Genomic DNA, 27,609 nt, shown 5'->3' with positions numbered 1-27,609 from the left:
GCTTCGTAGATTTCGCGCGCTTGCTGAGCAGCAAAGCTGCGCAAGATACGGGTGCTCTCAACGCCAGGTGTGCAGGAACACCTACGGCAGTGATCTGCCAAATGTCCACCCCCCGCCAATGAATTGACAGCTGCGCGATGCTCTCTCAGCCTATCATTAATGCATCGGCCAGTTTGGCCTACATAGCACATGCCACAGGTGAGTGGGATCCTATACACCACACCCACATGGCATTCAATGAATTTCGTGGCGTGCTTTTTTGTACAGCCAACCTTCTCAACCCCATTCACACGACTGCACATGCGTGCGAGCTTGCCAGGTGCCGAAAAAACAACTGAAATGCCGCACTTCCCGGCCACCTTCTTGAGGCGATGGGAGAGGTTATGCACATACGGCACAACCACGGGGCGCCCCATTTTGGCGTCCTGCCGATTGGGGCCAGTGTGTATCCCGTTGTGCAGTTCCTTAATCAAGCTTCCGGCGATGGAAGCCAACAATTCAACGGGGAAGCTAGCCCTGCGTAGGCGGAGCACCTGGAGCTGAAGGCTGCAATTGACCTCATGATCGCAAGACTTTCTGAGAGCAGCGCGCATGCTGTTTTTCGCTATACCCCTTTTTACTATCTTAGAATGGGCCGAATCGTAGCTGAGGACTGGTTTTTTGGTTCTCGGATGATATTTCCAGCATACCTGACCTTCATGCACACTTAGGCGGAGATCAAGAAACTGCACACATCCTGATTCAGGTAGCTCAAACGTGAATCGGAGCCCTTTGCCACATGTCTCAAAAATGCTCAGCACTTGTTGCACGACCTCTTCAGAAACCTCCGGCTTCGCTTCCTTTAGGATTACTAAGTAATCGTCTACATATCTAAAGATGCTTAAAATCTTAGCAGCACAAGATCGTTCGATGCACGCAGAGATACGCTTGTCACAGAAGGATAAAAATAAATCGCTTAAAACTGGAGCAATACAAGGTCCAATACAAATTCCATCCTTTTGAAGGAAAGGAGTATCATTAAAAGAAACGGTGGTAGAGGACAGACAAAGTCTCAATAATTCCATGAAATTGTCTATATTTAAGCCTATAGCATTTTGGAAGGCCACAGGACCAAAGTCATCTATGCTCTCACTTACAGCACAAAACAGTTGCTCTTGGGGAATAGAGTAAAAAAGATCGACAACGTCAATAGAGAAGGCATATAACGGCTGCTGAGGATGCTCATGTTTTGAAAGAAACTGTAACACAGTCTCAGAATTGGCCACACGCTAAGGGTCATTCAATTCAAGCAAACTGAGATGCCTTTGCAGGAATCTTGATAGTGCACCCTGCCATGAGTGTCTTTCGGTTACAATCGTCCTAAATGGCATTCCTTCTTTGTGCGTCTTAACCGAGAAAAACATATCTAAGAGGTCTTTTTTTGCACCACCTATGTTCTTCTTCAAATTCTGCAAGCTCATCGCATCACAAAGAGCCAAAGCTTTCTTCCTTAGTTCCTTTCGCGAGCATTTGATGGGCAAAAAATTCTTTTTAACAGCTAAATCAGCCTTTTCTGAGAACACATCTGTAGAGAGCACGACAAATCCACCCTCTTTATCTGACACCAGAAGCGATAAGTTATTTTTCTTCAAAAAGCCTATGGTGTCCTGAACCTGAATGCTGGACCTGAAACGATTACGTCTGGATATAAGGCAGTCAACACCTTCGGAAACAACCCGGTTTTGCTCATCGGGCTCCACTCTATTCGCGACATTCCTCACCACAGAAAGCAGTTCAACAGGGTTATCCCTCAACTCGGTGCAAAACTTTGGACCATTATCTAACACATTCCTCAGATTATCTGGCAAGGGGCAATTTCCAAGGAACGTCACCTTCCCAGACTTGTCAGACTTGTCCTCAGTGGATGCACGTTTCCTGGTCCAGGCAAGCAGCGAAGGCAGAGTTCTGGCCCACAGGAAATCAGTCACGTTGGCGGCCTCACGTGTGAACCTACGGAACACACCTTCACCCTGCTGGTTGTCGCCGACAAGTGCAGCCGAGAGGACCCGCAGACACACCTGGTAGTGACGATTCTGGTGGCGTAGCTCCGAGCGCCATATGTTCAAAATCCTTCTTGAATGACGACTCGATGGCACACAAGGCGCGAAAAGCTTGAGTACCTCAAGAGGTATCAAATTGTTTTTTATGCAGAAGGTAACCGCTCGCGCTCGGCAGGCAGTTATGGCGACAAGATTTACCAAGGAGGCTGAAGTTATAGAAGGGTTGTGACATAAATAGTTAGGAAGGACAGGGCCCATTGTACTAGAAAGCAGACTATTCAACGCGGAAATTTGGCCTAGTTGGTGGGTGTGGAACTTGTGCATCTTAGCAGCGCAGTGGAACGAACACAATACACACTGGCCCCAATCCACTGGGATACACACTGGCCCCAATCGGCAGGACGCCAAAATGGGGCGCCCCGTGGTTGTGCCGTATGTGCATAACCTCTCCCATCGCCTCAAGAAGGTGGCCGGGAAGTGCGGCATTTCAGTTGTTTTTTTCGGCACCTGGCAAGCTCGCACGCATGTGCAGTCGTGTGAATGGGGTTGAGAAGGTTGGCTGTACAAAAAAGCACGCCACGAAATTCATTGAATGCCATGTGGGTGTGGTGTATAGGATCCCACTCACCTGTGGCATGTGCTATGTAGGCCAAACTGGCCGATGCATTAATGATAGGCTGAGAAAGCATCGCGCAGCTGTCAATTCATTGGCGGGGGGTGGACATTTGGCAGATCACTGCCGTAGGTGTTCCTGCACACCTGGCTTTGAGAGCACCCGTATCTTGCGCAGCTTTGCTGCTCAGCAAGCGCGCGAAATCTACGAAGCATATTGTATAAGTTTAGAAGCTGACAAGTGCGTGAGTACGCCGTCACTGGCTTTGCATGCAAAAGAGATAGACTATCTGAAGCGACATTGCAGATATCAGTGTTAGTAACGCCGTCTGCACCTTTTTGAAGGTTGTGCGCATGTCTGTACAATTTCATCGTTTCTGTGTTAATAAACCCTCAGTTGATGTCTAGCGCCCGTCCTTCTACGTGTGCCTTTCTAATGTGTTCGTTCCACTGCGCTGCTAAGATGCACAAGTTCCACACCCACCAACTAGCCCAAATTTCCGCGTTGAATTGGAGGGAATAAACACTAATAGCGAAAAACCAAGTTTTATTCAATGGTAAAGCGGTCTTTACGTTTTACAAGTTACATTTATTTTCCAAACAATATTATGTAGGTGCAGCGTGCCAAGAATATATGACAGTGTTTAATTATTACGAAAATCCTTTTTGTTAGCGCCCCCTGAACAGTGCATGGAAAGGTGCGCTCGTAAGTTCGTCTGCAACGACACGCCCCCTCACGTGTTCTGGTGTTTCGCACTTTCATGCGTTCTGTGAATTATATTATTGTGGTGAGAACTTGATTTTGGTGTGCGCGAAGTTGCGAGGTGCGTTTCGTCGTTGGTGAACGTGTTGGCTACGGTGTTCAACGGGCAACGGCACGACGCGACTAACATTTCACGGTCGCGGAAACGATGTGGTGTTCCAAGGATGCAATAGCAACACGCGTATGCCTGGCGAGCCCTCTCTTCTAGATAAGACACCGGGGCAACGGTCCGGAGTAGTGTGCTTACTGGGATTTCCATGGAACAATAATCCTGCTGCCTGTTTTCCTTCAAAACACGCAGTGCCTACTAATTTTCCTATTATCGGCGAGCAGATCGCTAAGTTATCTGTCGCACTAGAATTCGCATGTCTTGATACGTTACACTTAAGGTTAATTTATCGGAACATAAGGCAAAACATCGTACACATATGTACGCACTTTCCGTACTTATTACGACATTTGTTGCTCATTGTGTATAGGGTGTGATAAAATTGCGTTTGTGTGACCATTGAATAAAACTGAAGTATCATTATTTTGGCATGACCAGGCGTCATTTTTTCTAGTTAGAACTGAAGCACACATGCAATGTGCTCTTTAAGTCCCCTGCGCATGTGCGAAGCAAATAAGCAACTCTGCCAACATGTGAGGTACGCTGCTGCCTGCTTTACTGACGCTGTGGAAGATGACACGAACGCAGAATAAAAGCTCCAAGAATAAGGTTTTCTAGTAAAACCAAGGCGAATGTAACGGCGGTACACTTAAACACCGCTGTTTAGTGACGGGTCTATATTAGTTAACTAGCGTTGGCTTCCAGCGCACTCGCCAAGGGCTTGCCGTCTCGCCGTAGCGCGAGCCCTTAGCGATGAGGAGCCTAATAAAAATATTTTGAGGTCAAATTTCGCGCTATTGCCAACAAAATGACGTCACTTTTTACCGAATATTGCGTCACATCCGCTTTATTTTTTGTTCCGCCAGAAGTGTTTCCTCTTCACCACGGAGGAAGGAAAGAACAGAAGAGGGGCCCTGACGTCACTCTCGGTCAAGCCAGAAGTCGGCCATATTGACCGGGCAGATCCTCCTCTCTTGTTTACGTGCGAACAGCATCGTGGAAGGCGCGTCGCTCTCTCCCGCTCGAAAAGCATGTGGGCCGCACGGCGCGCGTGCCGTGGCGATCCGAATCCAACTGAACGGAATTCAATCCGCTGGGCCAGCGCGATACCGCTGGCGAAATCATTTCGTGCGTTGCAGTTGCGCACGAGCCTACAGCGTTCGTCGGCTCGTCTGTCTACCATTGAATGCCCTTCTTCAGCGTCCGAGGTGAAAAAGCAAGGAGCGCGCGAGCGTCTGTTGGTGCCCTAGCAAAAATTCTGATAGAAAAACTGATAGGCTATCAGTTTATTGACAGGTGTACCAGTCTATAGGTGTACCAGTCTATAAGTGTACCAGTCTATAGGGGTACCTGCCTATAGGTGTACCAGTCTATAGGTGTACCTGCCTATAGGTGTACCAGTCTATAGGTGTACCAGTCTCTAGGTGCACCAGTCTATTTCGTAGAAGCTCATAAGTGCATTGGTGCTTAGCCGACTGGTGGGTTCGCCACTGGATTAGAGCGAGCAGGACGGACAATAAAAGTGAACACAGAAATCAGACAAAACCTTTTATTTTATGCTCCGCTGAACTAATCTTTAGACTTCATGAGGTCGTTAATTTTGTTCGCGAGCGACTTGTTGAGGACTTTCATCTTTTGGTTTACCTCTCCAATCGGCACCGTGTTCTTCAAAAAATGATTGAAGAAATCTGCATGATCAAAAACAAAGCATGTTATGGACGCTTGTTAGGTGACAATTATGTGTAGTCGAAACAGAGGAGTAAATATGACAAGGAAATAAATACGAGTGCTTTCACTGTCTTTTTTTTTTCATTTTAATTATTTTGTTGATTCTTGCATAAAAGTGCCCAGTTCCAATAGGCAAAAATACGAGGCTAGAAGCCTTATAGTAGTTACAACACAAGTTGGCAGTGGAACCTCGACTAAATTTACTGATATGCACAAGCATGGAGCCAACCACTTTCATAAATTTCGGTCAGACTGGGAAATTTTATCTACCAGAAAGCACAGTGTACTTTTCTTTGTCCAAGGGAGGTTTTGCCTCCCCTTTAGTACGGTTGGAGGCTGCGCCAGTGACGGAGCGCCCGACTAGGCCTGCTGTTGAAAAAATGGCTACAGCTGCCTCACGCACAAACCGAGTCTCACTTTTTGTGCTCATGAGACGGCTGTAAACGCCCTCATATACGGCAATTCCTCTGCCCAGCTGCACCTATAAAACAAATTAAAGATAATGTGTACACAACAATATACACATTTTCTCATTACAGCAGAACACCTTTATGATAAAGCACATGTAGAATTTTAAAATACCTCTCCGTCAGTGGGCACATAATTGACAATTTGCCCTGGCAGCTGTTCATTGTCCTCCCTCACACTTGCGGGGACCACTCGTTGCTGACGAAAAACTTCAGGGCTGCCCCTGGTCACAGTGGTGGTTCGTGGTCGCTGCACGGCGGGGGTATGTGGCGACTGCACGGCAGCAGTGTCTGGTGGCTGCACGGCGGCGGTGCGTGGTGGCTGCACGGCAGCGGTGCGTGGTGGCTGCACGGTAGCAGCGCACGGTGGTGGCAAAGGCGCAGCTTCTTTTAGTTGTGCTGGCGTGCGGCTGCAGCACTCGCAGAGCACGAGGTTTTTTTTCTGCAATAAAAAAGCAGAGCATGCAGAAAAAGGAAGCGCATCACACCCTTGTTACAGCTGCGTCCTAGGTCTCAGACTGAAAAGAGACCAGGGTGTGCAACCTAGCAAGGCCAAATAACATGACAAATATAGGATGCAGTAGAGATACCATGTGAAAGTATAATAATAGGTTGGGTGTTACGTTTCAAAGTCAAGATGTGATTATCAGGGACACCGTAGTTGAGGGCTTCAGAAATTTTGACCATGTGGTGTTCTTTAACGTACACCATGCTGCGACAGTATGGAAAAGCATACTTGCAAGTGATTAGAATAATGTGCGCATCACTGCCACGTTTGACATATAAGCTTAGGTTGCATTCTGCTTTACAGCAAAATTGCATGATCAATATAAGAGAACTGCAACCTACTGATGTATACAACACTAGCAACAGTGCATGAGAATAATTTATAAGGAAATAACCAAACCTGTTTGGAAAATTTTGCTGCAAAGAGCCTTTTCAAGTATGCTGATGCGCTCCAATAGCTTGGCATTTTGAGCCCTCAGCATACTGACATCTTCTTTGAGACGTTCTGTCTCTGTCTTTTCTTTGTCGGCGTCACCAAACAGGAGGTCCCGATTCTTTTTTTTTTTTTTTTGAAGTGCTTGTCAATAGCCTTCTTTTTCCGTTTAACAGCAGCTTGATGTCGTGTTTCCTGCAAATGCATAGACAACCCAAGATAGAATAATTTCACAGCTTATAACTTGTTTTTATATAAAAACAAGGCGCATTTTCGTACATCCCATCCGCGCTAGCAAATGTTATCTAAACCAGTCAATTGTACAGAAGAAGTGACTAAGATGCACTCATACTATGATATAAGAATAACATAAATAGCTATTCGACATATTGCAACTTTACCACCACCTGCAACGGTAAATATGACTGCACCGGCGTAATGTAACGTATACATTAGAGCATCGCTGCTCCGTGTGTGACGGTGCACGGCGCCACGTCCAGATCAAAGTTGGCTCTCGGTAATAATTACGCCGCTAAGTAGCACATCGGCTGCACGTGAACTATTGCAACTTACTGCACTTACTTCTTCAAACGATGGATCGTCCACTTCATCGGTACTGCAGCTTTCAGAAGAGTCGCTGTCTGGTCTCTGGGGGATAGATGTTCGTTTTTCTGTAGCTTTTCGAGCATCGTCCTCGGTTTCTAAAAAAAAGAAACATGATCAGTGGATAACTTCAGACTGACTGCTTCCTCCTCTTTGTTTTCGTATGAGGAAACAAGAGGCACGCACTCACCGCAAAGTCTAATCACGTGAGCGTGGTAGTAGTACTGGCCGCAGTGCGTGTCATCTTTCCAGAAAACCCTGTACCACTTATGGGGATTGAAATCTCTGATATCTTTAGGCTCGATGTGCTTACAAGAAGCGACTGAAACTATTCGCTTTTCATTGTCGTCGCGGAAACGAACGTATGCGAACATATCGCCGGATAAATCTGCGAGAGCACGTGCGCTACGATGCAACACAGAACAACAGAACACAAAAAAAAAACGTGCACTGTGATCACAATGACGATGGCGGTGTCTTTTGTGGGTCTCCTCAACTTCAATAAAACAGAGTTAATTCTGAGTTAAAGTAATGCAATTTAGTTTTTAAAATCTAAAATATGCCAAAAATTGATTCTTAGAAAATTTATTTCAACTTTTTCATACTCACAGTAAATAATAATAATAAAAAAATAATGCAAGTAGTGTTGCCAGGTATCGCTCGCGTTGGTCATTCGTGATTTCATGGCATCATGGCCGTCGTGCGGCATGTTTTATGCTAGTGTACGGCACTGCGCGCACCATCTCCAAGGCAAGGCAAGCAAGGTGTGAATGTGAAGCCTCTGTTACGGTGTATCCTACCTCTGTCAGTGCATCTTGCACCCGCCTAGATTGTTCATCGCGGCCTCAGTTTACGTGGACACCATGAAGCGCGTTATTTGAAGTTCGCGTACAGTTCGACGGAAGATGGATTCAAGTCAACCCCATCCTCGATCAAAAAGGAGGAGGCGCTATTTGGAGCCTGGATCGCATTATATAGTACCACGGACAACGAGCCTATATCAAAAAGCGGCCGAGGCGCTATCTGCCAGCCAGCCATGCTCTAGCAAGAACGTTCCTCAAACTTCAGCTGGTAACGGAGGTTCTGGAGTAGCGGCGCTCGACACACGTATCAGTGATGCACATGGTGACAGCGATGAAAATCCTGATCCCGACGACACCTACGGTTTCGAGGAGAGCTCGCTCTCAAGCGATTCTGACCAAACTGCAAATTCGGCTTGCGACGATGCAGGCATGAGCGACAGCCATGCCGATAGCGACACAGATCGTGAGCAGGATGAAGATGAGTTTTGCCGGTTGTTTTCTGATGAGCGCTTGCCGAACTCGGACCTAAACGTCAGAGAAGCGATTATTATCCTGATGGCGTACAGTACATCTGCGGGACTTAACTGGACCAACATGGAAAAACTAGTGGGGGTGATAAACCTTTTTTTGGGAAAGCAAATTCTGCCAACATCCAAGCACCTGCTCAGAAAAAACATGGAAATTGTGGCTGGCTGGCACAGTCAAGCGCCATTACTACTGTAAAGAATGTGGATCGATCGTACCCAATCCCAGTGAGAGGGACTTCGTGTGTCCGCAGTGCACAGCCTTGAATCCCCCAGAAAATCACTTTGCCATGATTGATGCGAAGAAACAGAGCTGCTCCTTTCTAGCACCAGTGTTGCCAAAGGGCTGTTAGCTGCTCTACAAAAAAAGCAGTCGCGTGCTCATGAAACGGACCTCACTGACATAACTGATGGCAAGTTGTACAAAAACCAGATGAAGGAAGCGTCATGGTGCGACTTGACAGTGACTTTCAACGTTGACTGAGCAAGGACATTCAAGTGCAGCAAGTTATCGTTGTGGCCTATTCAGTGTGTTGTGAACGAACTCCCAGTGACACTGCGCTGGAACAACATGCTGCTTTGCGGCCTCTACTTTGGGAAGGGGCATCCGAAAATGGCACCCTTTCTGGAGCTGTTCATTGAAAACATCAACAAAGTTGGGGCGATCAAGTGGGAATGCAACGGTCTCAAGTTGTCATCTAAAGTCAGTGTGGTTTGCTGCTGCGTCGATGCACCTGCACGGGCTGCAGTACTAAATATGAAACAATTCAACGGGTATTACGGCTGCAGCTTCTGTCACCACAAGGGCGTTTATTTCTCTGGTGAGTATCCCATCTGTTCAAGCGAGAGTTCAGTTTGGTGTGCCCAAGCAAAAGTTTTCAAAGTTTTTCACATGCATAAGTTTCAATGCATACTGTGAGTTTTCGGCTTTTGCTAATGACGGGCTACAATAGTAACATTTATTAAATCAACTGACAATCATTTTAGCAGAGTAAGCATTCAAAACTAAGCATACTTTTACAAGCATGCAGTAAGAACGCTTGTAATATTATGTAAATATATAATCAAGCGTTTGACGAACAATTCGTCTCAAACGTAAATGTAAATACATATATGAAGCTTAGAATAACAGAGAGCTGAGCTAGTTGGTAAGTATTCATTCTAAAAAGACAGGGCGTGCAAACACGGACACAAGAAAGAAGTCAGGACACCAGTTGTTATTCGGCGTTTGTGGTGTCCTGACTTCTTTCTTGTGTCCGTGTTTGCACGCCCTGTCTTTTTAGAATAAATATATATATTTTGCATGCTCACTATTGGGCAGCACTTCTGACTTTAAGTCTCGTACAACTTTAGCAAACACTAGTGTCATGTTACAACTTTCTTGGAAGGCCTATTTTATGTTTTGTTCATTTACAGGGTCACTGAAATATCCACTGTCGAAAGATGGCCATGAGCCGGAACCAAGGACGGATGCCACCTTTCGAAGGGACATGGAGATATCCCTGGAGTCGGGTGAACCATCGCATGGTATCAAAGGGTTTTCACCACTTGCCCGGCTGCCAGGGTTTGATTTGGTGTGGTCCGTGTGCCCCGATTATATGCACAATGTGCTAGAAGGTGTGGCCAAGCAACTTGCCGACATATGGTTTGGCTCGCCGGGCTCTCCATCCTACATTGGGCAGCCAGAAAATGTACGGAAATTGGACCACAGGCTCGCCAATGTAAAGCCACCACGGTGGTTCACAAGATTACCGCGAAGTATTAAAGAAAGATGCTTGTGGAAGGCAAGCGAATGGAAGTGGTGGGCCCTTTTCTACGCTGCCCCATGCCTGGATGAAATCTTGCCACGCCCTTACCACAACCACTTGTGCTTGCTAGCATCAGCACTCTACCTTCTTCTGAAGGATCACATCAGCAGAGATGAAGTCGGAGTAGCAATGGATAGATTGTCCGATTTTGCTCTGAAGATGGAACCTTTGTACGGCACAGGTGCCATGTCATTTAACGTGCACCAACTGCTCCACCTTCCAAAAAGTGTAGCAGAGCTGGGCCCACTGTGGTCCCACTCTGCATTTGTGTTCGAATCTGGCAATGGCACCCTTCTAAAGCTAATTAGCGATGCTAATGGTGTGCCGTCACAAATTTCTGAATGGTTTGTAATGAAACTTCAGCTCAAGAAACTTGTAAATACCCTCGAGCTTTCCACAGGGGTCAGAACAACCTGCCATCACTTGATGACCACATCGCCTCCAAGAATTGTGGACACACGCCCCATGGGAAAGAGTGTTTTGTGCAACACAGTGAAAGAGGATGAAAGGAGTGCCTTTTTAGCAAAATTAGGCTATGTCCCGACACAAGTGGTGAGGTTCCAGCGCATCATGGTGCATGGTGAACATCTGGACACAAGTGACTATAGGTGCACAAAAAAACGAGAAACTGTTTTTTCAAATGCAAAAATGGCAGGTATTTCACATTGCTGCATGTCTATGAACTGCCAGACTCTGTGTGTGTACTCATGTGTGTGCGGCTTGCATCTGAACTATATAAGAACACTTCTCACATCAGTTTTTGCACAGAAACTGAAGAAAAGTTGTTCTTTTACCAGAGGATCTGGACAGAGTGTGCGTGCACATGAAAGTCGGACGTGCTTCCTATGTTGCTGATGTACCAAACTTGTTTGAAAGAGATTGATTACTGGGTGTTAGTGACAAATGTAGTCCGTCTAATTTCAGTTTAGAATGGTAGTACAATGAAGAGTTTACTTTTCTTAACCTTTGCCACGGATATTCTCCTCATAACTGAACTTTTCCAATAGTAAGCAGTTTATTGTGTTGTTCGAAGTGAAATGCTTTAACCTTTATTAGTACATGCTTTTTTATGTTCATAAATTTTGGTAGGGTTATATCCAAGTATTAAACAGATCAGAACCACCCCTTAGGCATGGTGAAAAGACATCCTGTGGATAACAGACGCTCCTATAAACACCTCAGCCAAATCTTGCAGCCGTGTGCAGCAAGGAGAGTTTAGAAGTGATGCGCGAAGTTGTGAATTACTCAGGTGGCCTCTTTTCATAGAGACGCCTCTGCTCACTTTCTTTGAACTTTCAGACACCTGCTGTATGTTGTAAAACAACAGATAACATGCTGTTGGCTGATAGCCAACATAAATCAAGAGCGGTGTTTCGATCAGACATGCTTCTTGCCATAGGGTGCTGCCACATGCGGACACCGCTCCCCATAATGTGCTAACATTTTGTAGTGAGTCGCACTCGTGCATGGGAATCGCAACGGGAAAAAGCGATCACATGTGCTCTAGGTCATGATGTGTGCTGACTTAACCATTTCTTTTGTGCCATCCCTCCCTATGTAGCTGCCAACGCATCGTTGGGATGAGATAAGAGACCGCTTAAAGTTCGCAACAATCCCCTGTAACTCCGCTCGCTTTGAAGTTTTTGAGGCAATAAACTTTGATATTGAGGTCATTTGATGATTACTTGGAAAAGTGGTTCATTTCCCCTTAAAGGATTTCATCCAGTATGCCTTATGGCACTGATGAGTGGCTCGTCATTAAAGGCAAAGCACCATGTGGGGGAGGCAGCGAGGGCTGGCTTGTGTTGTGAAAGTAAGAAACCGCAGCACCCAGACACTGGGGCTTTCAACTCCACACCATTTTAAAAAATTATTGTCGGCATGCTCATTTCACACTAGCACTCAATCGTGCACTAATCATGAAGTTCAGTGTCTTGGGATGTTTACTGACCCTATTAAGCTAAAAATTAGAAAGTTATGTTTGTATATTGCTGTGTGATAAGAAGTTTTGTTTTTATTGCTATGTGAGTTATGTTTTAAAATGTATGTTTGTATGGGGCTGTGTGATAGTTTTGGATACCTGGTATCTTAATATTCCCGAGACGCCTTCACTGATTGAGTGTCGAAATAAACTATGTTGGTATCTGGCATCTGCAACCCCGATTGTTTATTTGTACATGTAGAACAAGAAATGATTATCCAGCCTGAAACCTGCTTTGCATGATTAAACATCCGTGTGTTCATAGGGAGGAGGAAACAGAGAAAGGAGAAGGCAGGGAGGTTAACCAAAAACACTTCCGGTTGGCTACCCTACACCGGGGGATCGGGGAAGGGAAATAGAAAGACGAGAATAGGAGGGAAGAGGAAAAAAAAGAGAGAGAAGAGATGCAGTGAATTCATATAATGCTTAACACCGCCATGAAGCATTACACATCATTCTATGCATCCAAAAGCTACCAGTGGCACTCTTTGAATGATGGTCATACGAGGGTCACCAAGTGTTCAACAGAAAAAAACTGATACACTAGCATACATGTAGAAATGAGTTCAAATGACCAATTATATATATGTGACCATAATGTTTAAAGCATACAGCAACTGTTAGAACGACACTAATGCATTTTATGAAGATCCCATAGACTAACAAAAGAATAAAAACCTATACCCTAATAGTCGCCTTAGAAATGGCCAATCAGTCTCATGGGAAATCTGGTAGCACTGGTAAGACTTTGTATCAGTCTGATACAAGACTGGTGAAACTGGCAAGAAACTGTATCAGACTGATACGGGTGTCTACCAGAACTGGTAAGACTTTATATCAGTCTGATACAAGACTGGTACAACTGATAGGAAACTGTATCAGACTGCTACGGACCTCTATCAGAATTTTTGCTAGGGTGGTTTAGGCAGTTTAGGGGCCTGGCGCTTCTCGCGTCGACTGCGGCGACGGCTTCTGTAACTAACGAAACGACTGTAGTGAGTGCACACAGTACGGAACGTTCGACTAGCCATATCGTTCGGTTGGCAAACTGTGCTTCGGGAGGATAAACAAGCATAACCAAGTAAACAAGCTTTCGCTCAATTGCATAACCGGACCTAGCCGAACTAAGCCGCAGACATTATTTTAAACGCTTTAGTTTTATGCTACTGCTTTGTTTCCTTCTGTTCGGGCTATCAGCCACAATGCGAGCTTGACGCGGCGATAGTCTACGAATAAAATCCGCGCAATCTCACGGCACTTAATGATGCTCGGCGATGATTGACAAAGCTCGTACTTCACGTACGTACGTACATTCCGGCATACAGACCCATGACTAAACCAACAGAAGTTTACGAGCACAAACACGTATTTTCGTCATGGCTTAGGAATCGCTTTAACTTACTGAACAAGGCGGCCACGCGCCGGAGAAATGTGGCGAGCAACAGCACACCGACAAGCACAAGAGAACGCCGCGAACTCTAGATACACTGACTACGGCGCGTGGTGTCAATGTATGTACGACATCTATTCACGCACTGTACAGAAAACACAATCGGCCCTGCGCCGCCTTCTATGGTTGCATTCCGTCTCTCACGCGGCGCCCGGTCATCGTGTTCCACGTAAAAGCTCACCGCCGTGAGCAATATGCGACCGGTGACAGCTTGTGCATGGTGCAGGAGTGCGAATGACACTCGAACGCGGTTGCTCTAATGCCGAGAGTACACTGCTATAGACGATTTTCCGCAGCTGGTTTGTTCAATGAAAACTAGATGGCGCCACCGCGCTGTGGCCGTCCCCCTACCGTTGCCGTCTTCATGGCCATCCCCCTGCCGTGGCCTTTCGCAGCGCTCCTCAATATGTCTCCATCCGCGTCGCGTCGTCTGCTCGGCGTTCCCATAGCGTCTGTAGCGTCTGCGCGCACGCGAGTAAAAGCGAGCAGACGGCAGCTGCGGAAAAGTAAACATGGCGGCACCTGTGGATGCAGTTTCCTTCCGCCTCGAATTTATCACGTCGTCGTCCTGCGCTGTGTGGCCCGTAAGTTCAAAACCTACGCATTTATTTGCTTTATATTCGCGTCCTGAAGCTTCGAGAGCAATGTTCTCGTCGGTATTTTGCAGTGTTTCCAAGATTCATTCTCATATTGTCGGAGGCAAGGCTTAGCAGGCATGGCTAAATAAACGCAGCTGATCGCAATAATAAAGACAAAGCATACCTGACGCTTTTTCTCCAGCGTGAGCTGACTCAAAGCGATGGCCGATTTTGCCATTCATTTATTGCTGGGAGGACAACGGGCAAGTAGCAAGCGCCAGTTCGGATCGAAGCGGGCTGTCGCGTCTGCATGGATGCTGCCCCAGCTACTGGCGGTTGCTAATACAACAATTAAAGGCATACACCATAAATACGAAGTAGATTAAACATATCGCTTATCGTTGTGGCGTGGTACGTACCAAACAAACGCAAATATCTCAACGTTTTCAACTTTGAGGTGATTACATGTAGAACTATGTTTTGCTGCGCAAGCATGTGACTTGTTTACACCCTGCTGCAACCAGCTTGTGTGGTACGGCCACGGCCGCATCGCTTGCCCAATGCGTTGGCTGGGGCAAATGGCTGGGGGGAAGGCCAGTTACGATCACGTGATCAAACATGGCAGCGCCCGTGCGCCGCTGCGGAAAATCGTCTATACTCGCCGACAACTTTTCTTAGCACTGAAGGGAAAGCTACGGGTATAGTGTACTAGAACAATTTCCTAGTGACGCGTCCGGGAAGGAGCGCGCGTGCCCGTTTGTGTAGACGCCACCAGGTGCCGCCGCTGTGCCTTTTTCTAGTAGACCGGCCGCTGTCTCCCGGTGCGTTTGACGTTGTCCGAGTTTGTAGGCGTTCCTTATGCAACGGATTCTTTTATTACAACACTAAAAGACTCTATTTACTGTAGTATAGTGTAAAGAAAGTTTCTGAAAACCACGTCAACACACTAGTATCGACAACGTCGTCTGCTACCGTAAAGGCTGCAGACCGGCGGATTCATTGCAGTTCGGGACATCGCCTCAGCAGTATGTATTCGCAACTTTTATCATACATTGCACAAACCCAGCATGTATGGACCTGTTTTTCTTCTATGGCGCAATATCTATCACATTTAAATCGCGTGCTGGTCACAAACTACATAAAAGTGCACAGCAACGTCTGCGCTGCGTTCCTATGCCAGAAGGCGTACAAATAAATAAAGGCCTCGACAGACGCACATTGATTGTGATAAAATTTTTGTACTTTGTTATCGGTTACAGAACCGCATCTAAACAAAATTATTCCGGCGTTTCCTTACACCATTTCACGGCGTACAACGAGACTCTCTTTTTCTTTTTAGCATCGTGCGTCCGAGAAAACAAAAGAAAACAAAAACAAGTCCTCCACCGTTTTTTTCACAAGTGCTACCACGTTGAAAGTATAGCGTCGCACTACGGACGAACGAAGTAAGCAGTCGCAAAGCGTGTCCGAACCGGCCAAAACCAGCCCGAACCGGCTCGGCGACTAGAAAAAGGCGCAGCAACGCCACCAGTGGCGTCTACTGGCGTTTGCTTCAACCGGCCTATTGTACCTCCCTCGTGGACGCGCCACTAGGAGAATATTCTAGTACACCACAGCTACGGGGGCGGAGCGTCTGCACATGTACTGCTACGCGAAGTAGTCCGGTTTGGCGCGCGTCTCGTAACGCCGTGGAGTGTGATGGCTAGCGTTGCACTTCGACGCAAACGCTGCTTAGCGTCTAAGGTACGGGTAAAGGGCGCGACTTTTTCACGCACGCAAAAACGCAAAGTGACAACGTGTAAAGTAAAGAAAATGCAGATATCTCGCTTGTGTGCGCTGCGTTCCGTCACCAAAAACTACATGTAGAAAATGAAGGAGCATTTCATATATCTCACGCAGAAAATACGGACGCAATTGTGGGACTACATTCATTAGCGGTAGGATACGTGCATTGTGGCTCTGTAGCCTTCGCTTCAATGCCAAGAAAAGTTGTTCGCGAGTATCCGCCTCGTGCGCTGCTGCTTTCAGTGGTACTGGTGGCGCCGCCAACGGCGAATGGTGGCGATAGGTGGATATGCGCGGCTCATAGAAGCCGTGGGCAAAGCGCCTGTTACTCCCCGTTTCTCTATTCATGTTTCATTCTGGTTTGATATTTGTACTGCCGACGCTGCTCCACTAGACAACCATGTCGTCTGTTACGTCGATTGTTCTATATTATTTGTTTTAAAATGACAGGCCCGTTTTTTTATGCGTGCGCGCGATGCTCTGCGTACGTTTCTTACGTGCATGTGTCCAAGTTGTTTGCGTGATCTGTTAATACAGATGAAATAAAAATTGTTGCAGTACAAAACAGCATTCTTGTTTTATTGAACACCCCAAACAGTACAACAACAATGACTATTACGGCTGTATGCCTGCTTAAGAAACGCACAAAAGACACGCGATTTTATCTTCGCCCAACACTCGTAGCACTCAACTAGGCCAAGAAAACCAAAATCTAACTTGCTGAACGCTTTAACAGCCGTCACACAGCTGCATAATAATGCGTGAAAGTACTTTAGCAAATGACGAACAAACATTCACACAGCGTTCTTTTTTTTGTTCACAGACCGCGTTAACATGTGAGAAAGTTCTAACTGCATTGCAATCACATATTTCGGAATATCTAATCACTTTCACCATTGAAGCCACAATCCTCTAACACATGCGCTTTAAATTGAGCATGGCATTACACAGACTTATATAGGAAATGCGCACGCGTGGCATTACTCAGATTTATATAGGAAATGCGCACGCGTGCAATGTATCTCGTATGCTAGATTCTCCTTTGGTACGTGCAGCTCAAAATAAAATGCGATTCTAGAAGTAATGCTCGTGGAGTAGCGATCATATAGCAGGACAACTACTTACAGCTTCACTTACCTTTGCAAAAACGGTATTCCAATTGCAATTCAATATTAACCGACGCAACAACGATAACAACACACTTGTTGCACACAGGCGTACCAGGTTGACGCGCGAGGCCAAGCGCGGTATTTTAAGTGTAGCACAATCGTGCGCGTACAGTACGCTAGAATATTCTGGCACAATGTCGTCAAGCTTGCAGTCACTTCAGCGGTGTCCACGATGTAGCACCAGTTGACGTCCTCGCGTCATCAAACTGCTACGACGCCGAGAACTACACACACAGCTAACTTGGAAAAACGCGGTCTTGCAGGAGGCCATCTTGTCCCGCAACCAACGGACAAAGGTACACAACTGACGCGTCTGAAACATTGCCGTTGATGAGATGGCAGCTGAACGATATCAGGGCTCATCGTCCGACGTGTGGCCACCGCCTTAACACAATATTAACGTTGCAACGTTCAAGGAAGACGCGACGAAAGCGACGAGCCCAGCCGGTCTTGTCGGGTGCGCTACTGCATATAGGGTGCCTTGATGCGCGTTTTGTTGCGCGTTTTGTGAGGGGGGCGCACGCATCGAGGCACACTATTTCTGCTTAAGGTTAACAGCGCGAAAATAAGACACGGCGGACAGGAAAAAGACGAGACAAGCGCTGACTTCCAACTGAATTTTTATTGACACGAATGCTCTTATATACCCGGGTTAACAGAAAACAATCGGTAACAGAAGGTGAAAACATAAGCAAAGATATGAAATAACTATACATCAACTATCACTGAGCCTGCTACGTCAACTCGCGCATCCCAAAAAACGGAGCTCCCTGTCTGACAATGCAATTGATGGCTTGCTTACGCACGTGCCCCTTTCACGCGCCATCTGAGCTGCCTCAGAGATTATACGCTCATGCTCTTCTTTAATCTTATCCACGACTGTGGTCCTTTCAAACTGCGGAGTGCACCCACACGTGCTCACGTGAAGCGCCAGGAAGCCATCTTTGCCATTACGAACGTTATTGGCGTGTTCCCGTAAGCGCTCGTTCAGACATCTGCCCGTCTGGCCCACGTAGCACGCGCCGCAGGACAATGGGATCCTGTACACCACACCCTGCGCGCAGTCGACAAACTGCGTCCTGTGCTTGACCACGCACTGTTTGCCGCGCCTCTTCACGGGGCAGGTCCTATTAGCCAACTGGGCCAATTTGTCTGGAGCACTGAAAACAACTTTCACGTTGAGGCGTTGTCCTATTTTCTTTAGGCGATGTGAAACCGTGTGCATATACGGAATGACCGCCAACTTTTCCCCCTTCTCCGCTGTGTTGTGCTCTTCGTTACGGTCACTGCCCTTACGTTTTCTCTTTCTGTGCATTGCCTCTGCCACAGAAATAAGCAACTGGCGCGGGTACCCTTCTCTTTCTAGGCGCTTTGACTGTGCCAGGAGACTGGTTTCCAAAACGTGATGGTAGGACCTCTCTAATGCGTTCTGAAAACATGACTGTACGATGGCTCTCTTTACTAGTTTGCTATGTGCCGACGAGAACGGCAAAATAGGCTTCTGCGAACGGGGCTCGTAACACCAGCACGTGTGGTGCTCCGAGAGTGAAATCTTTAAGTCAAGAAAGCGGATACTCTCTCTCTCCGGCGTCTCGTGTGTCACCACGAGCGGACATAGGCAATCGCGAAACGTTTGTAACACCTGCGTGACCTTAGCATGAAAAACATCCAAATCGCAGTTCAAGATTATCAGATAATCGTCCACATACCGAAAAGTTTTTACGACTGATAATTCACCAAGCCTTTCATTCAATGTTCTGTCAAATTTGGCCAACAGCAAGTCACTCAGAAAAGGGGCTATGGATGACCCGATTGAGACACCCTCTTTTTGAATGTACGTCTTATCACCCCATTCAACGAACGTTGACGTAATGTACAGAGATAAGAGGTCTAAGAAACCTTTGGACGACATACACGCGGTGTTCTGAAACGCCAGCACTCCTAGACCGTCAATGCATTCTTCTATGCATTTTATCAAACCTTTGTGGGGAAGGGAGTAATAGAGGTCTTTTATATCAATCGAGAAAGCCCTGAACGTGGTGCCTGATTGCTGCTTCAGAAAGTCAACGACTTCATCTGAGTTCTTTATTCTAAAAGGGTCGTCTACGGGGAACAGCTTCAGCTTATCCTGTAGAAACCGCCCTAGTTCATTCTGCCAGGAATTTCTTTCGGAAACAATTGTCCGAAAAGGCACACCTTCTTTGTGAATTTTTGCTGAAAAGAATACGTCCAAGGCCAACTTATCACTCTTTGCAATTCTTCGCGACAAGCCTGGCAAATCCAAGTCCGAGCACAGATTTTTCGCCCTCGATCTGATTTTGGCCAGATTAACGCCTTCGCACACGCGAAAGACAGACGAAATTGCTTGGTGGGCTTTCTCGAAGTAAAGACCTCTCGACAACACTGCGAACCCTCCCTCTTTGTCAGAAGGTACAACGCATGGCTCATTCCTTGTGAGATAAGCGGCAACTTTACCTATAGGTACACCACTGTTAGCGGGCTTACCGCGTAAAAGAACGTCCAGGCCTTCCGAGACACATCTGTCGCTGTCTTGTGGTGGAGCACGGTTCGCTACCTGTCGCACGGTGGCCAGAAGTTGTGTACCTGTAGGTAAAGTTGCCGCTTGTCTCACAAGGAATGAGCCATGCGTTGTACCTTCTGACAAAGAGGGAGGGTTCGCAGTGTTGTCGAGAGGTCTTTACTTCGAGAAAGCCCACCAAGCAATTTCGTCTGTCTTTCGCGTGTGCAAAGGCGTTAATCTGGCCAAAATCAGATCGAGGGCGAAAAATCTGTGCTCGGACTTGGATTTGCCAGGCTTGTCGCGAAGAATTGCAAAGAGTGATAAGTTGGCCTTGGACGTATTCTTTTCAGCAAAAATTCACAAAGAAGGTGTGCCTTTTCGGACAATTGTTTCCGAAAGAAATTCCTGGCAGAATGAACTAGGGCGGTTTCTACAGGATAAGCTGAAGCTGTTCCCCGTAGACGACCCTTTTAGAATAAAGAACTCAGATGAAGTCGTTGACTTTCTGAAGCAGCAATCAGGCACCACGTTCAGGGCTTTCTCGATTGATATAAAAGACCTCTATTACTCCCTTCCCCACAAAGGTTTGATAAAATGCATAGAAGAATGCATTGACGGTCTAGGAGTGCTGGCGTTTCAGAACACCGCGTGTATGTCGTCCAAAGGTTTCTTAGACCTCTTATCTCTGTACATTACGTCAACGTTCGTTGAATGGAGTGATAAGACGTACATTCAAAAAGAGGGTGTCTCAATCGGGTCATCCATAGCCCCTTTTCTGAGTGACTTGCTGTTGGCCAAATTTGACAGAACATTGAATGAAAGGCTTGGTGAATTATCAGTCGTAAAAACTTTTCGGTATGTGGACGATTATCTGATAATCTTGAACTGCGATTTGGATGTTTTTCATGCTAAGGTCACGCAGGTGTTACAAACGTTTCGCGATTGCCTATGTCCGCTCGTGGTGACACACGAGACGTCGGAGAGGGAGAGTATCCGCTTTCTTGACTTAAATATTTCACTCTCGGAGCACCACACGTGCTGGTGTTACGAGCCCCGTTCGCAGAAGCCTATTTTGCCGTTCTCGTCGGCACATAGCAAACTAGTAAAGAGAGCCATCGTACAGTCATGTTTTCAGAACGCATTAGAGAGGTCCTGCCATCACGTTTTGGAAACCAGTTTCCTGGCACAGTCAAAGCGCCTAGAAAGAGAAGGGTACCCGCGCCAGTTGCTTATTTCTGTGGCAGAGGCAATGCACAGAAAGAGAAAACGTAAGGGCAGTGACCGTAACGAAGAGCGCAACACAGCGGAGAAGCGGGAAAAGTTGGCGGTCATTCCGTATATGCACACGGTTTCACATCGCCTAAAGAAAATAGGACAACGCCTCAACGTGAAAGTTGTTTTCAGTGCTCCAGACAAATTGGCCCAGTTGGCTAATAGGACCTGCCCCGTGAAGAGGCGCGGCAAACAGTGCGTGGTCAAGCACAGGACGCAGTTTGTGGACTGCGCGCAGGGTGTGGTGTACAGGATCCCATTGTCCTGCGGCGCGTGCTACGTGGGCCAGACAGGCAGATGTCTGAACGAGCGCTTACGGGAACACGCCAATAACGTTCGTAATGGCAAAGATGGCTTCCTGGCGCTTCACGTGAGCACGTGTGGGTGCACTCCGCAGTTTGAAAGGACCACAGTCGTGGATAAGATTAAAGAAGAGCATGAGCGTATAATCTCTGAGGCAGCTCAGATGGCGCGTGAAAGGGGCACGTGCGTAAGCAAGCCATCAATTGCATTGTCAGACAGGGAGCTCCATTTTTTGGGATGCGCGAGTTGACGTAGCAGGCTCAGTGATAGTTGATGTATAGTTATTTCATATCTTTGCTTATGTTTTCACCTTCTGTTACCGATTGTTTTCTGTTAACCCGGGTATATAAGAGCATTCGTGTCAATAAAAATTCAGTTGGAAGTCAGCGCTTGTCTCGTCTTTTTCCTGTCCGCCGTGTCTTATTTTCGCGCTGTTAACCTTAAGTATGCACAACCAACTAGCCCAGTCAGCCACTTAATTAACTATTTCTGCATAATGCACAGCGCGCGCTCTCACGGCCACCGAAAGAAATAAAAGAAAGTGGAGAGAGGGGTCACCTAGGAGCATCGCGTATCGGTGGAAGCAAGAGGAAGTGTGGCGTCGTCGGTGTGGCGTATTGTCAAGAGATGGCGCTAGTTTGTTTTTGCGCAACGAAATCGCAAACTTCATTCAAAATGCATGGGATCCTATGGGGGCTTGGGAGAGGGTACAACCGCCTTAGCCGAGCGGTGGCGCCACCATAGCGATGCACGAGGCGGATAGAAGCGAGCATCGCAAGCAAATCAGAAAACGCGTTTTAATGCGCACAAGCAAGTTCCTGCTGTAAACCTAAAAGAGCACCAATCTACATATTTGATGTCCTCATTCAGTCTTGCGGGGCACGAATGTTTCGTCCGCTGTCACAAGCAGGAACACTGCACAGCCGTCACTGACCTGCAGGCGTTCGTCGTGGCCCCGTGCTGTCATGGTGGCTAAGCACGATTTCTCTAAGCACTTCAAAGCTTCAAATACGTACTTCATCTGCTTTATCCGCTGCGCGGTACGTGGATATGCGCTCGTTCCACGCACTGTTGAGGCCCCGTGGCTACCAAAAGGTTCTGTAAACGTTGCTAGATACAATAACCACTGGTTGAACACCGCGTAGCGAACAACGCGGCACAAAAAATGGATATCCGCCACGGTTCGGTACAAGACCTACGGAGGAGGGGACGCTACGAGCGCGCGTAGCGAACGGATGCGAGGCACATCGGCTCTGTCGATTTTCGACTGGAGCCACGGACCTTTCTACCGGACCCCAGAAATTTTGTGTCCTCTGGACCCAGCAAGTCACCCGGATCACGGAGACATCTAATTTGTCAAGGTGGGCCGATTTATCAACAAATTAGAGCGACTTTTCCGTCTCGCCTCGCGGCGCCAACGCCGAGTCCAGCGGCTCAGCTAGCGTCCGGCAGCGGGGAAGTCAACGCTCCTGCCAAAATGGACGCTTCTTCAGCTCAACGCGGCTACGACCCCGAGGAAATGGCATGGTCGACCGTTTCGCCTGCCGGGAACCAAGATTTGACACCAGCGGAGCCCATCCGCAATGAAAATCTGTTCCGTCTTGTGGAGAGACGCTCCCAGCGACGAAAGGCCAAGCTGACGGCGGCCACCGCCCAAGCCGCTCCCGGCAAGCAGCTATCCAAGCCACAAGCTCCTACCTCGCGCAAGGAAAAGGGGCAAGCCAAACCAGCATGGAGGCCGAAACCTCTTCAGAAATTTCACCCGGACGACATTGTAGTTGTCCTAAAGCCCCGGACCGCCCTGGCACTCGGAGCCGCGTTCCAACCTGGTGAGCTCGGCCTGTCCTTGCGCACTTACCTTGGTGCGCAGTTGGCTGCAGACCTTAGCTTTGTGATCTCCCGTGAGCAGAACCTTATTGTCGCAAGTACCAAGAACGCCTACGTGGCTGACCGCCTTCTTGGGGACTTCGTCATCAACTCGGCGCAAGGGGATGTGTCCTTCCGCGGCCATCTCAAGCAATTTGACGATGATGTCAGCTATGGCGTCGTCTCCATAGCTAATCATGAGACCGATGAAACCCTGAAGGATAGCATTCAATGGAGGCAGGGCGCTATCCTCGATATTCGCAAGTTTGGGACGTCCAACAAGGCCCGACTCACCTTCGCCGGGAAGGTCAAGCCACGGACTGTCCACTACAATTCCGAGATCATCACTGTCCGGCCCTACCTCCGTACCATTCCGGCCTGCGGCGTGTGTGGCACCGTGGGACACAGGACGGACACGTGCCCCAATCCGAACCAAGATCGTTGTGGCCTGTGTGGACAACACGCGCCATTTGTCGAGGGGGTGCGAGCCCTTCACGAATGTAACGCGAAATGTGCAGTTTGTGGTGGTGGCCACGCCACGAACTCAAAGGATTGTGCGGCGAAATACCGCACGGCCGCCAAGTCGGCCAGCCCAAAGGGCGGCAAAAACAACCCGGCGTGGAAGTCAGCGACACGTCCGCCGGCACACAGCTCTGGCAGTGGCGAGGACTCACCACGACACAGTGATGTCAACTCGACGTCGGTGCCACCCAGTGAGCGCACCGAGAAGGGAGGAGCAGCACCACCGCCCCCACACGGCGGCCATGGGAATCAGAGCCGCTCCCAGCAGCAACAACCCAAGAAGCAAGGTGCGGGTGACGCCTGGGCAACTATCGTCAAAAATGGCAAAAAGGTGAGCGGCACGAGTAGGGTTGCCTCCTCCTCCCCTCTTCTCCCCCCTGCCCTTCCCGCTCAACGGCTGACGCTGAGCTCCACAACCTAGTGGCATCTCTCCGGGCACAAAACGAGATGCTCCTAGCCAAAATTGAAGCTCTTGAAACGCAATCTACTCGCCCTACCCAGCCTGCCCCGCATGCGGAAGCCATGGAGAGCGCGGCGGTGCCACCGACTACTCTGGAATCTTCCATTGCCGCCCTTGAGACCCGCCTCGAAACCAAATTTACCACCATGATGAACACATTGGCTGCGCAAATCATGGCTCAAATTACTAATCAGGTTAATGCTCAGGTTAACGCTCAAGTAGCGGAGACCCTTCCCAACATGCTTGCCCGCGCTGCGCGCAAGGGTAGCCTCAAGGATGTATCTGGCCGCCCAAGCAAATTCTCCCGTCGCTCGATCAGCCTCAACGACGATGAGGACAGTGGCTCCCTCTCTGGGACGGAGGTACAAGCCCAGGGAGCTGGCTCCGGAGCTACAGCCCTCTCAATTCCAATTCCCAAAACTGAGAATGGCGGGACACCCTCCATGTAGGCAATCCCCCAAGTCCAAATTGGCTTCCCCCACCCTAGTAACACAATGGAACTGTCGGGGACTCCGGTCCCGTACAAAGCGGGCCGACCTCCGACTGTACATTTCAACATTTGAGCGAATGCCCGCCGTGGTGGCCCTTCAGGAGCCAGGAAAGGGCGCCACCTTACCAAATTATACGACGTTCCAACAGGACCCCTCGTCTTGTCTTTGCGTCCATAAGAACTATACTGCCACCATGGTTGACCTTGACCTCCAACTTGCATATTCATATGTAGTGGTGACTCTCCTTCCCATCTGCAAATCAGATCCATCGTTACATATCCTTAACGTATACTGCACTCCAAAACTGCCGAATGTTACATTCTCGGACCTCTTTAGCCGCGCACTAAGAGTTGCGGGTAGGGACCCCCTGCTGATTGTGGGTGACTTCAACGCCCCCAGTCGGGTTTGGGGGGCGTTGAAGAGAAGAGAAGCGCGGGCGTGAAGAGAAGCGCGGGCGCAAACTGGCGGAACTTGCGTCAACGCTGGGCCTCACTCTTCACACCGACCCAGTCCACCCAACTCGGATAGGCAATTCTGTCACACGAGATACGTGTCCAGATTTGACATTTACCCGCAACATTCAGTATGCAGAGTGGATCAACACCGAGGAAACCCTCGGTAGTGACTACTGCATCTTGAATACAACAATCCGGACCAAACCATTAGCACAACCCATATCACACGCCCGGCTCCCAGACTGGTCCAAATTTAGGCTAAATTATAACACCGCAGCATCAATACTCGAGCAAGGCTACGACACGTGGTCCCAAGAATTAGTAACCTTCGCTCCACTGAAACCAAAATTCAGCTTTCAGAGGCGGTCTCGGACGTGGACAACCACCTCCTCCACCTCTGGGAAGCGCGGCATTGCCTTGTTCGCCGATGGCGCCGACAAAAGCATAACCGAAAACTAAAAGCTCGAATCACCGAGCTCACCCAGAAGGCGGCCGAGTATGCGGCCCAACTCGCGGACGCCAACTGGGTGAATAGATGCAACATGGCAGCGCGCCAAATGTCCGTCAAGAATACTTGGAGGCTATTTCGTGCGCTCATAGACCCAACGCAAACCCGCACCGAAAATCAGAAGCACCTACAAAGGGCAATCCATAGCTTTCAGGGCAATACAACTCAGCTGGCGCACAAATTAAGGGACCAATACCTGTGCTCCACACAGGACCCCCGCGGATCGGCGTACTCCTATGCAGGTTCGGAGAACGTTGCGCTGGATCGACCTTTTCAGCTTTTCGAACTGCGGAAGGCCCTGTCTAAAATGAAACGTGGCACCGCTCCGGGTCGGGACAAAATTACTGTGAAAATGTTAGCTAACCTTCCCGATCCGGCATATGAATCACTATTAGCTTACATCAACTCAATTTGGTCAGGGGAAGTGCCACTCCCCATAGAATGGAAGACCGCCCTGTGGTCACATTTATCCCAAAACCTGGCAAGGCCGTGAACACGGATAACCTTCGCCCCATTTCGCTCACATCATGTGCGGGCAAACTGATGGAGACGATGGTGCGGGATCGGTTGTCTGATTTCATGGAGAACCAATGTATTTTCGCAGAATCAATGCACGGGTTTCGCCCGTACAGATCCGCGCAGGACATTCTGCTTCAACTTAATCGGGACATTCTAGACCCCGTCGAATGCCCTCGCAACGGCAAGGTCGTACTCGCCTTGGACTTGAAGGGAGCATTTGACAATGTAACCCATGAGTCAATTTTAACACACCTTTCAGAAACCGGCTGTGGCTTGATAGCGTTCGAATACATTCGGCAATTCTTAACCGATAGACAATCTTACATCCGCATACAAGACAAGGAATATGGCCCTTTCCCCTTAGAAACTAGAGGTACACCACAAGGCGCAGTGCTGTCTCCTCTATTATTCAATCTGGCCATGATGCACCTGCCGGCTCAGCTGGCTGATGTTCCTGGTATACAACATGCGTTGTATGCTGATGACATCACCATCTGGGCCACTCAGGGCTCACTCGGAGACATTGAGGCGAACCTGCAACAAGCCGCGAGCATAGGCGACCGCTATGCCCGCCAGTGCGGCCTTCAATGTTCACCCTCGAAATCAGAATTCGTGCACATACGCCCCTCGCCAAAGTGCACGGCCAAAATTGAACTTTCGCTGGAGACAGGTCCAATCCCTGAACAAAAAGAAGTCCGGGTACTGGGGCTCTTTATTAATCAAAACAGACGGTCAGACAGCACATTGGCCAAACTCCGTAAGGTGGGAGACCAGGTGGGCCGCATGGTCCGCCGGGTCTCTAACAAACGCGGGGGGCTACGGTGCAGAGATGCCTTGCGGCTGGCACATGCATTTGTAACCAGTAGAATTTTATATTCTACCCCATAACTCCACCTGCGGAAGCAAGACGAGGATGCACTTGAAGTCATCCTTCGCAAAATAGTTAAGCGGGCCCTCGACCTCCCCGTGAATACCTCGAACCAGCGCCTTCTAGGCCTGGGCATGGCGAACACGTTTCGGGAGCTTCGAGAGGCCCAGCTCACAAATCAGTACACTCGACTCTCAAAGACGGTAGCGGGTCGCCGCCTATTAGCCCGCTTACATATCCAACACACCAACATCACGGAAGATCGCGTTCAACTCCCATTCGAGTGGAGATGCGCCCTCCACGTGCGCCCTCTTCCAAGCAACATGACAAAAGAAGACCACAATGGCAGGCGCCTGGCGCGGGCGGAAGCCCTGGCCCGCCATTATGGATCAAAACCCGGCGTGTTCTACGTGGGCGCCTCCGGCCCGCACCATGGGGGATGGTATACGGCCGCTGTCGTCCACG

At 48.4% G+C, this 27,609-nt stretch overlaps 3 protein-coding genes across 3 annotated transcripts in view; 1 reads left to right on the top strand and 2 right to left on the bottom strand.

Moving 5' to 3' along the window:
• Positions 1–27,609, bottom strand: part of LOC125758189 (kinesin-like protein KIF12) — a 258,592-nt gene that overhangs the window by 25,582 nt on the left and 205,401 nt on the right. The gene's annotated exons all lie outside the window — the stretch shown is intronic.
• Positions 4,933–7,059, bottom strand: LOC119388672 (uncharacterized). Its single transcript, XM_049414381.1, has 4 exons — positions 6,626–7,059; positions 5,834–6,160; positions 5,522–5,732; positions 4,933–5,211 (listed from the first exon to the last, which is right to left on the bottom strand). Exons 1-4 carry the CDS (start codon positions 6,689–6,691, stop codon positions 5,093–5,095), a joined length of 723 nt encoding a protein of 240 aa, XP_049270338.1. The 5' UTR covers positions 6,692–7,059; the 3' UTR covers positions 4,933–5,092.
• On the top strand, positions 7,957–12,050 carry LOC119389287 (uncharacterized). Its single transcript, XM_037656488.2, has 2 exons — positions 7,957–9,409; positions 10,005–12,050. Exons 1-2 carry the CDS (start codon positions 9,160–9,162, stop codon positions 11,249–11,251), a joined length of 1,497 nt encoding a protein of 498 aa, XP_037512416.1. The 5' UTR covers positions 7,957–9,159; the 3' UTR covers positions 11,252–12,050.

This window comes from Rhipicephalus sanguineus, chromosome 4 (assembly GCF_013339695.2).
Source record: "Rhipicephalus sanguineus isolate Rsan-2018 chromosome 4, BIME_Rsan_1.4, whole genome shotgun sequence".
Classification (NCBI taxonomy): domain Eukaryota; kingdom Metazoa; phylum Arthropoda; class Arachnida; order Ixodida; family Ixodidae; genus Rhipicephalus; species Rhipicephalus sanguineus.
Note: the sequence above shows the minus strand (reverse complement) of the source record. Positions and strands in the feature narration are given on the sequence as shown.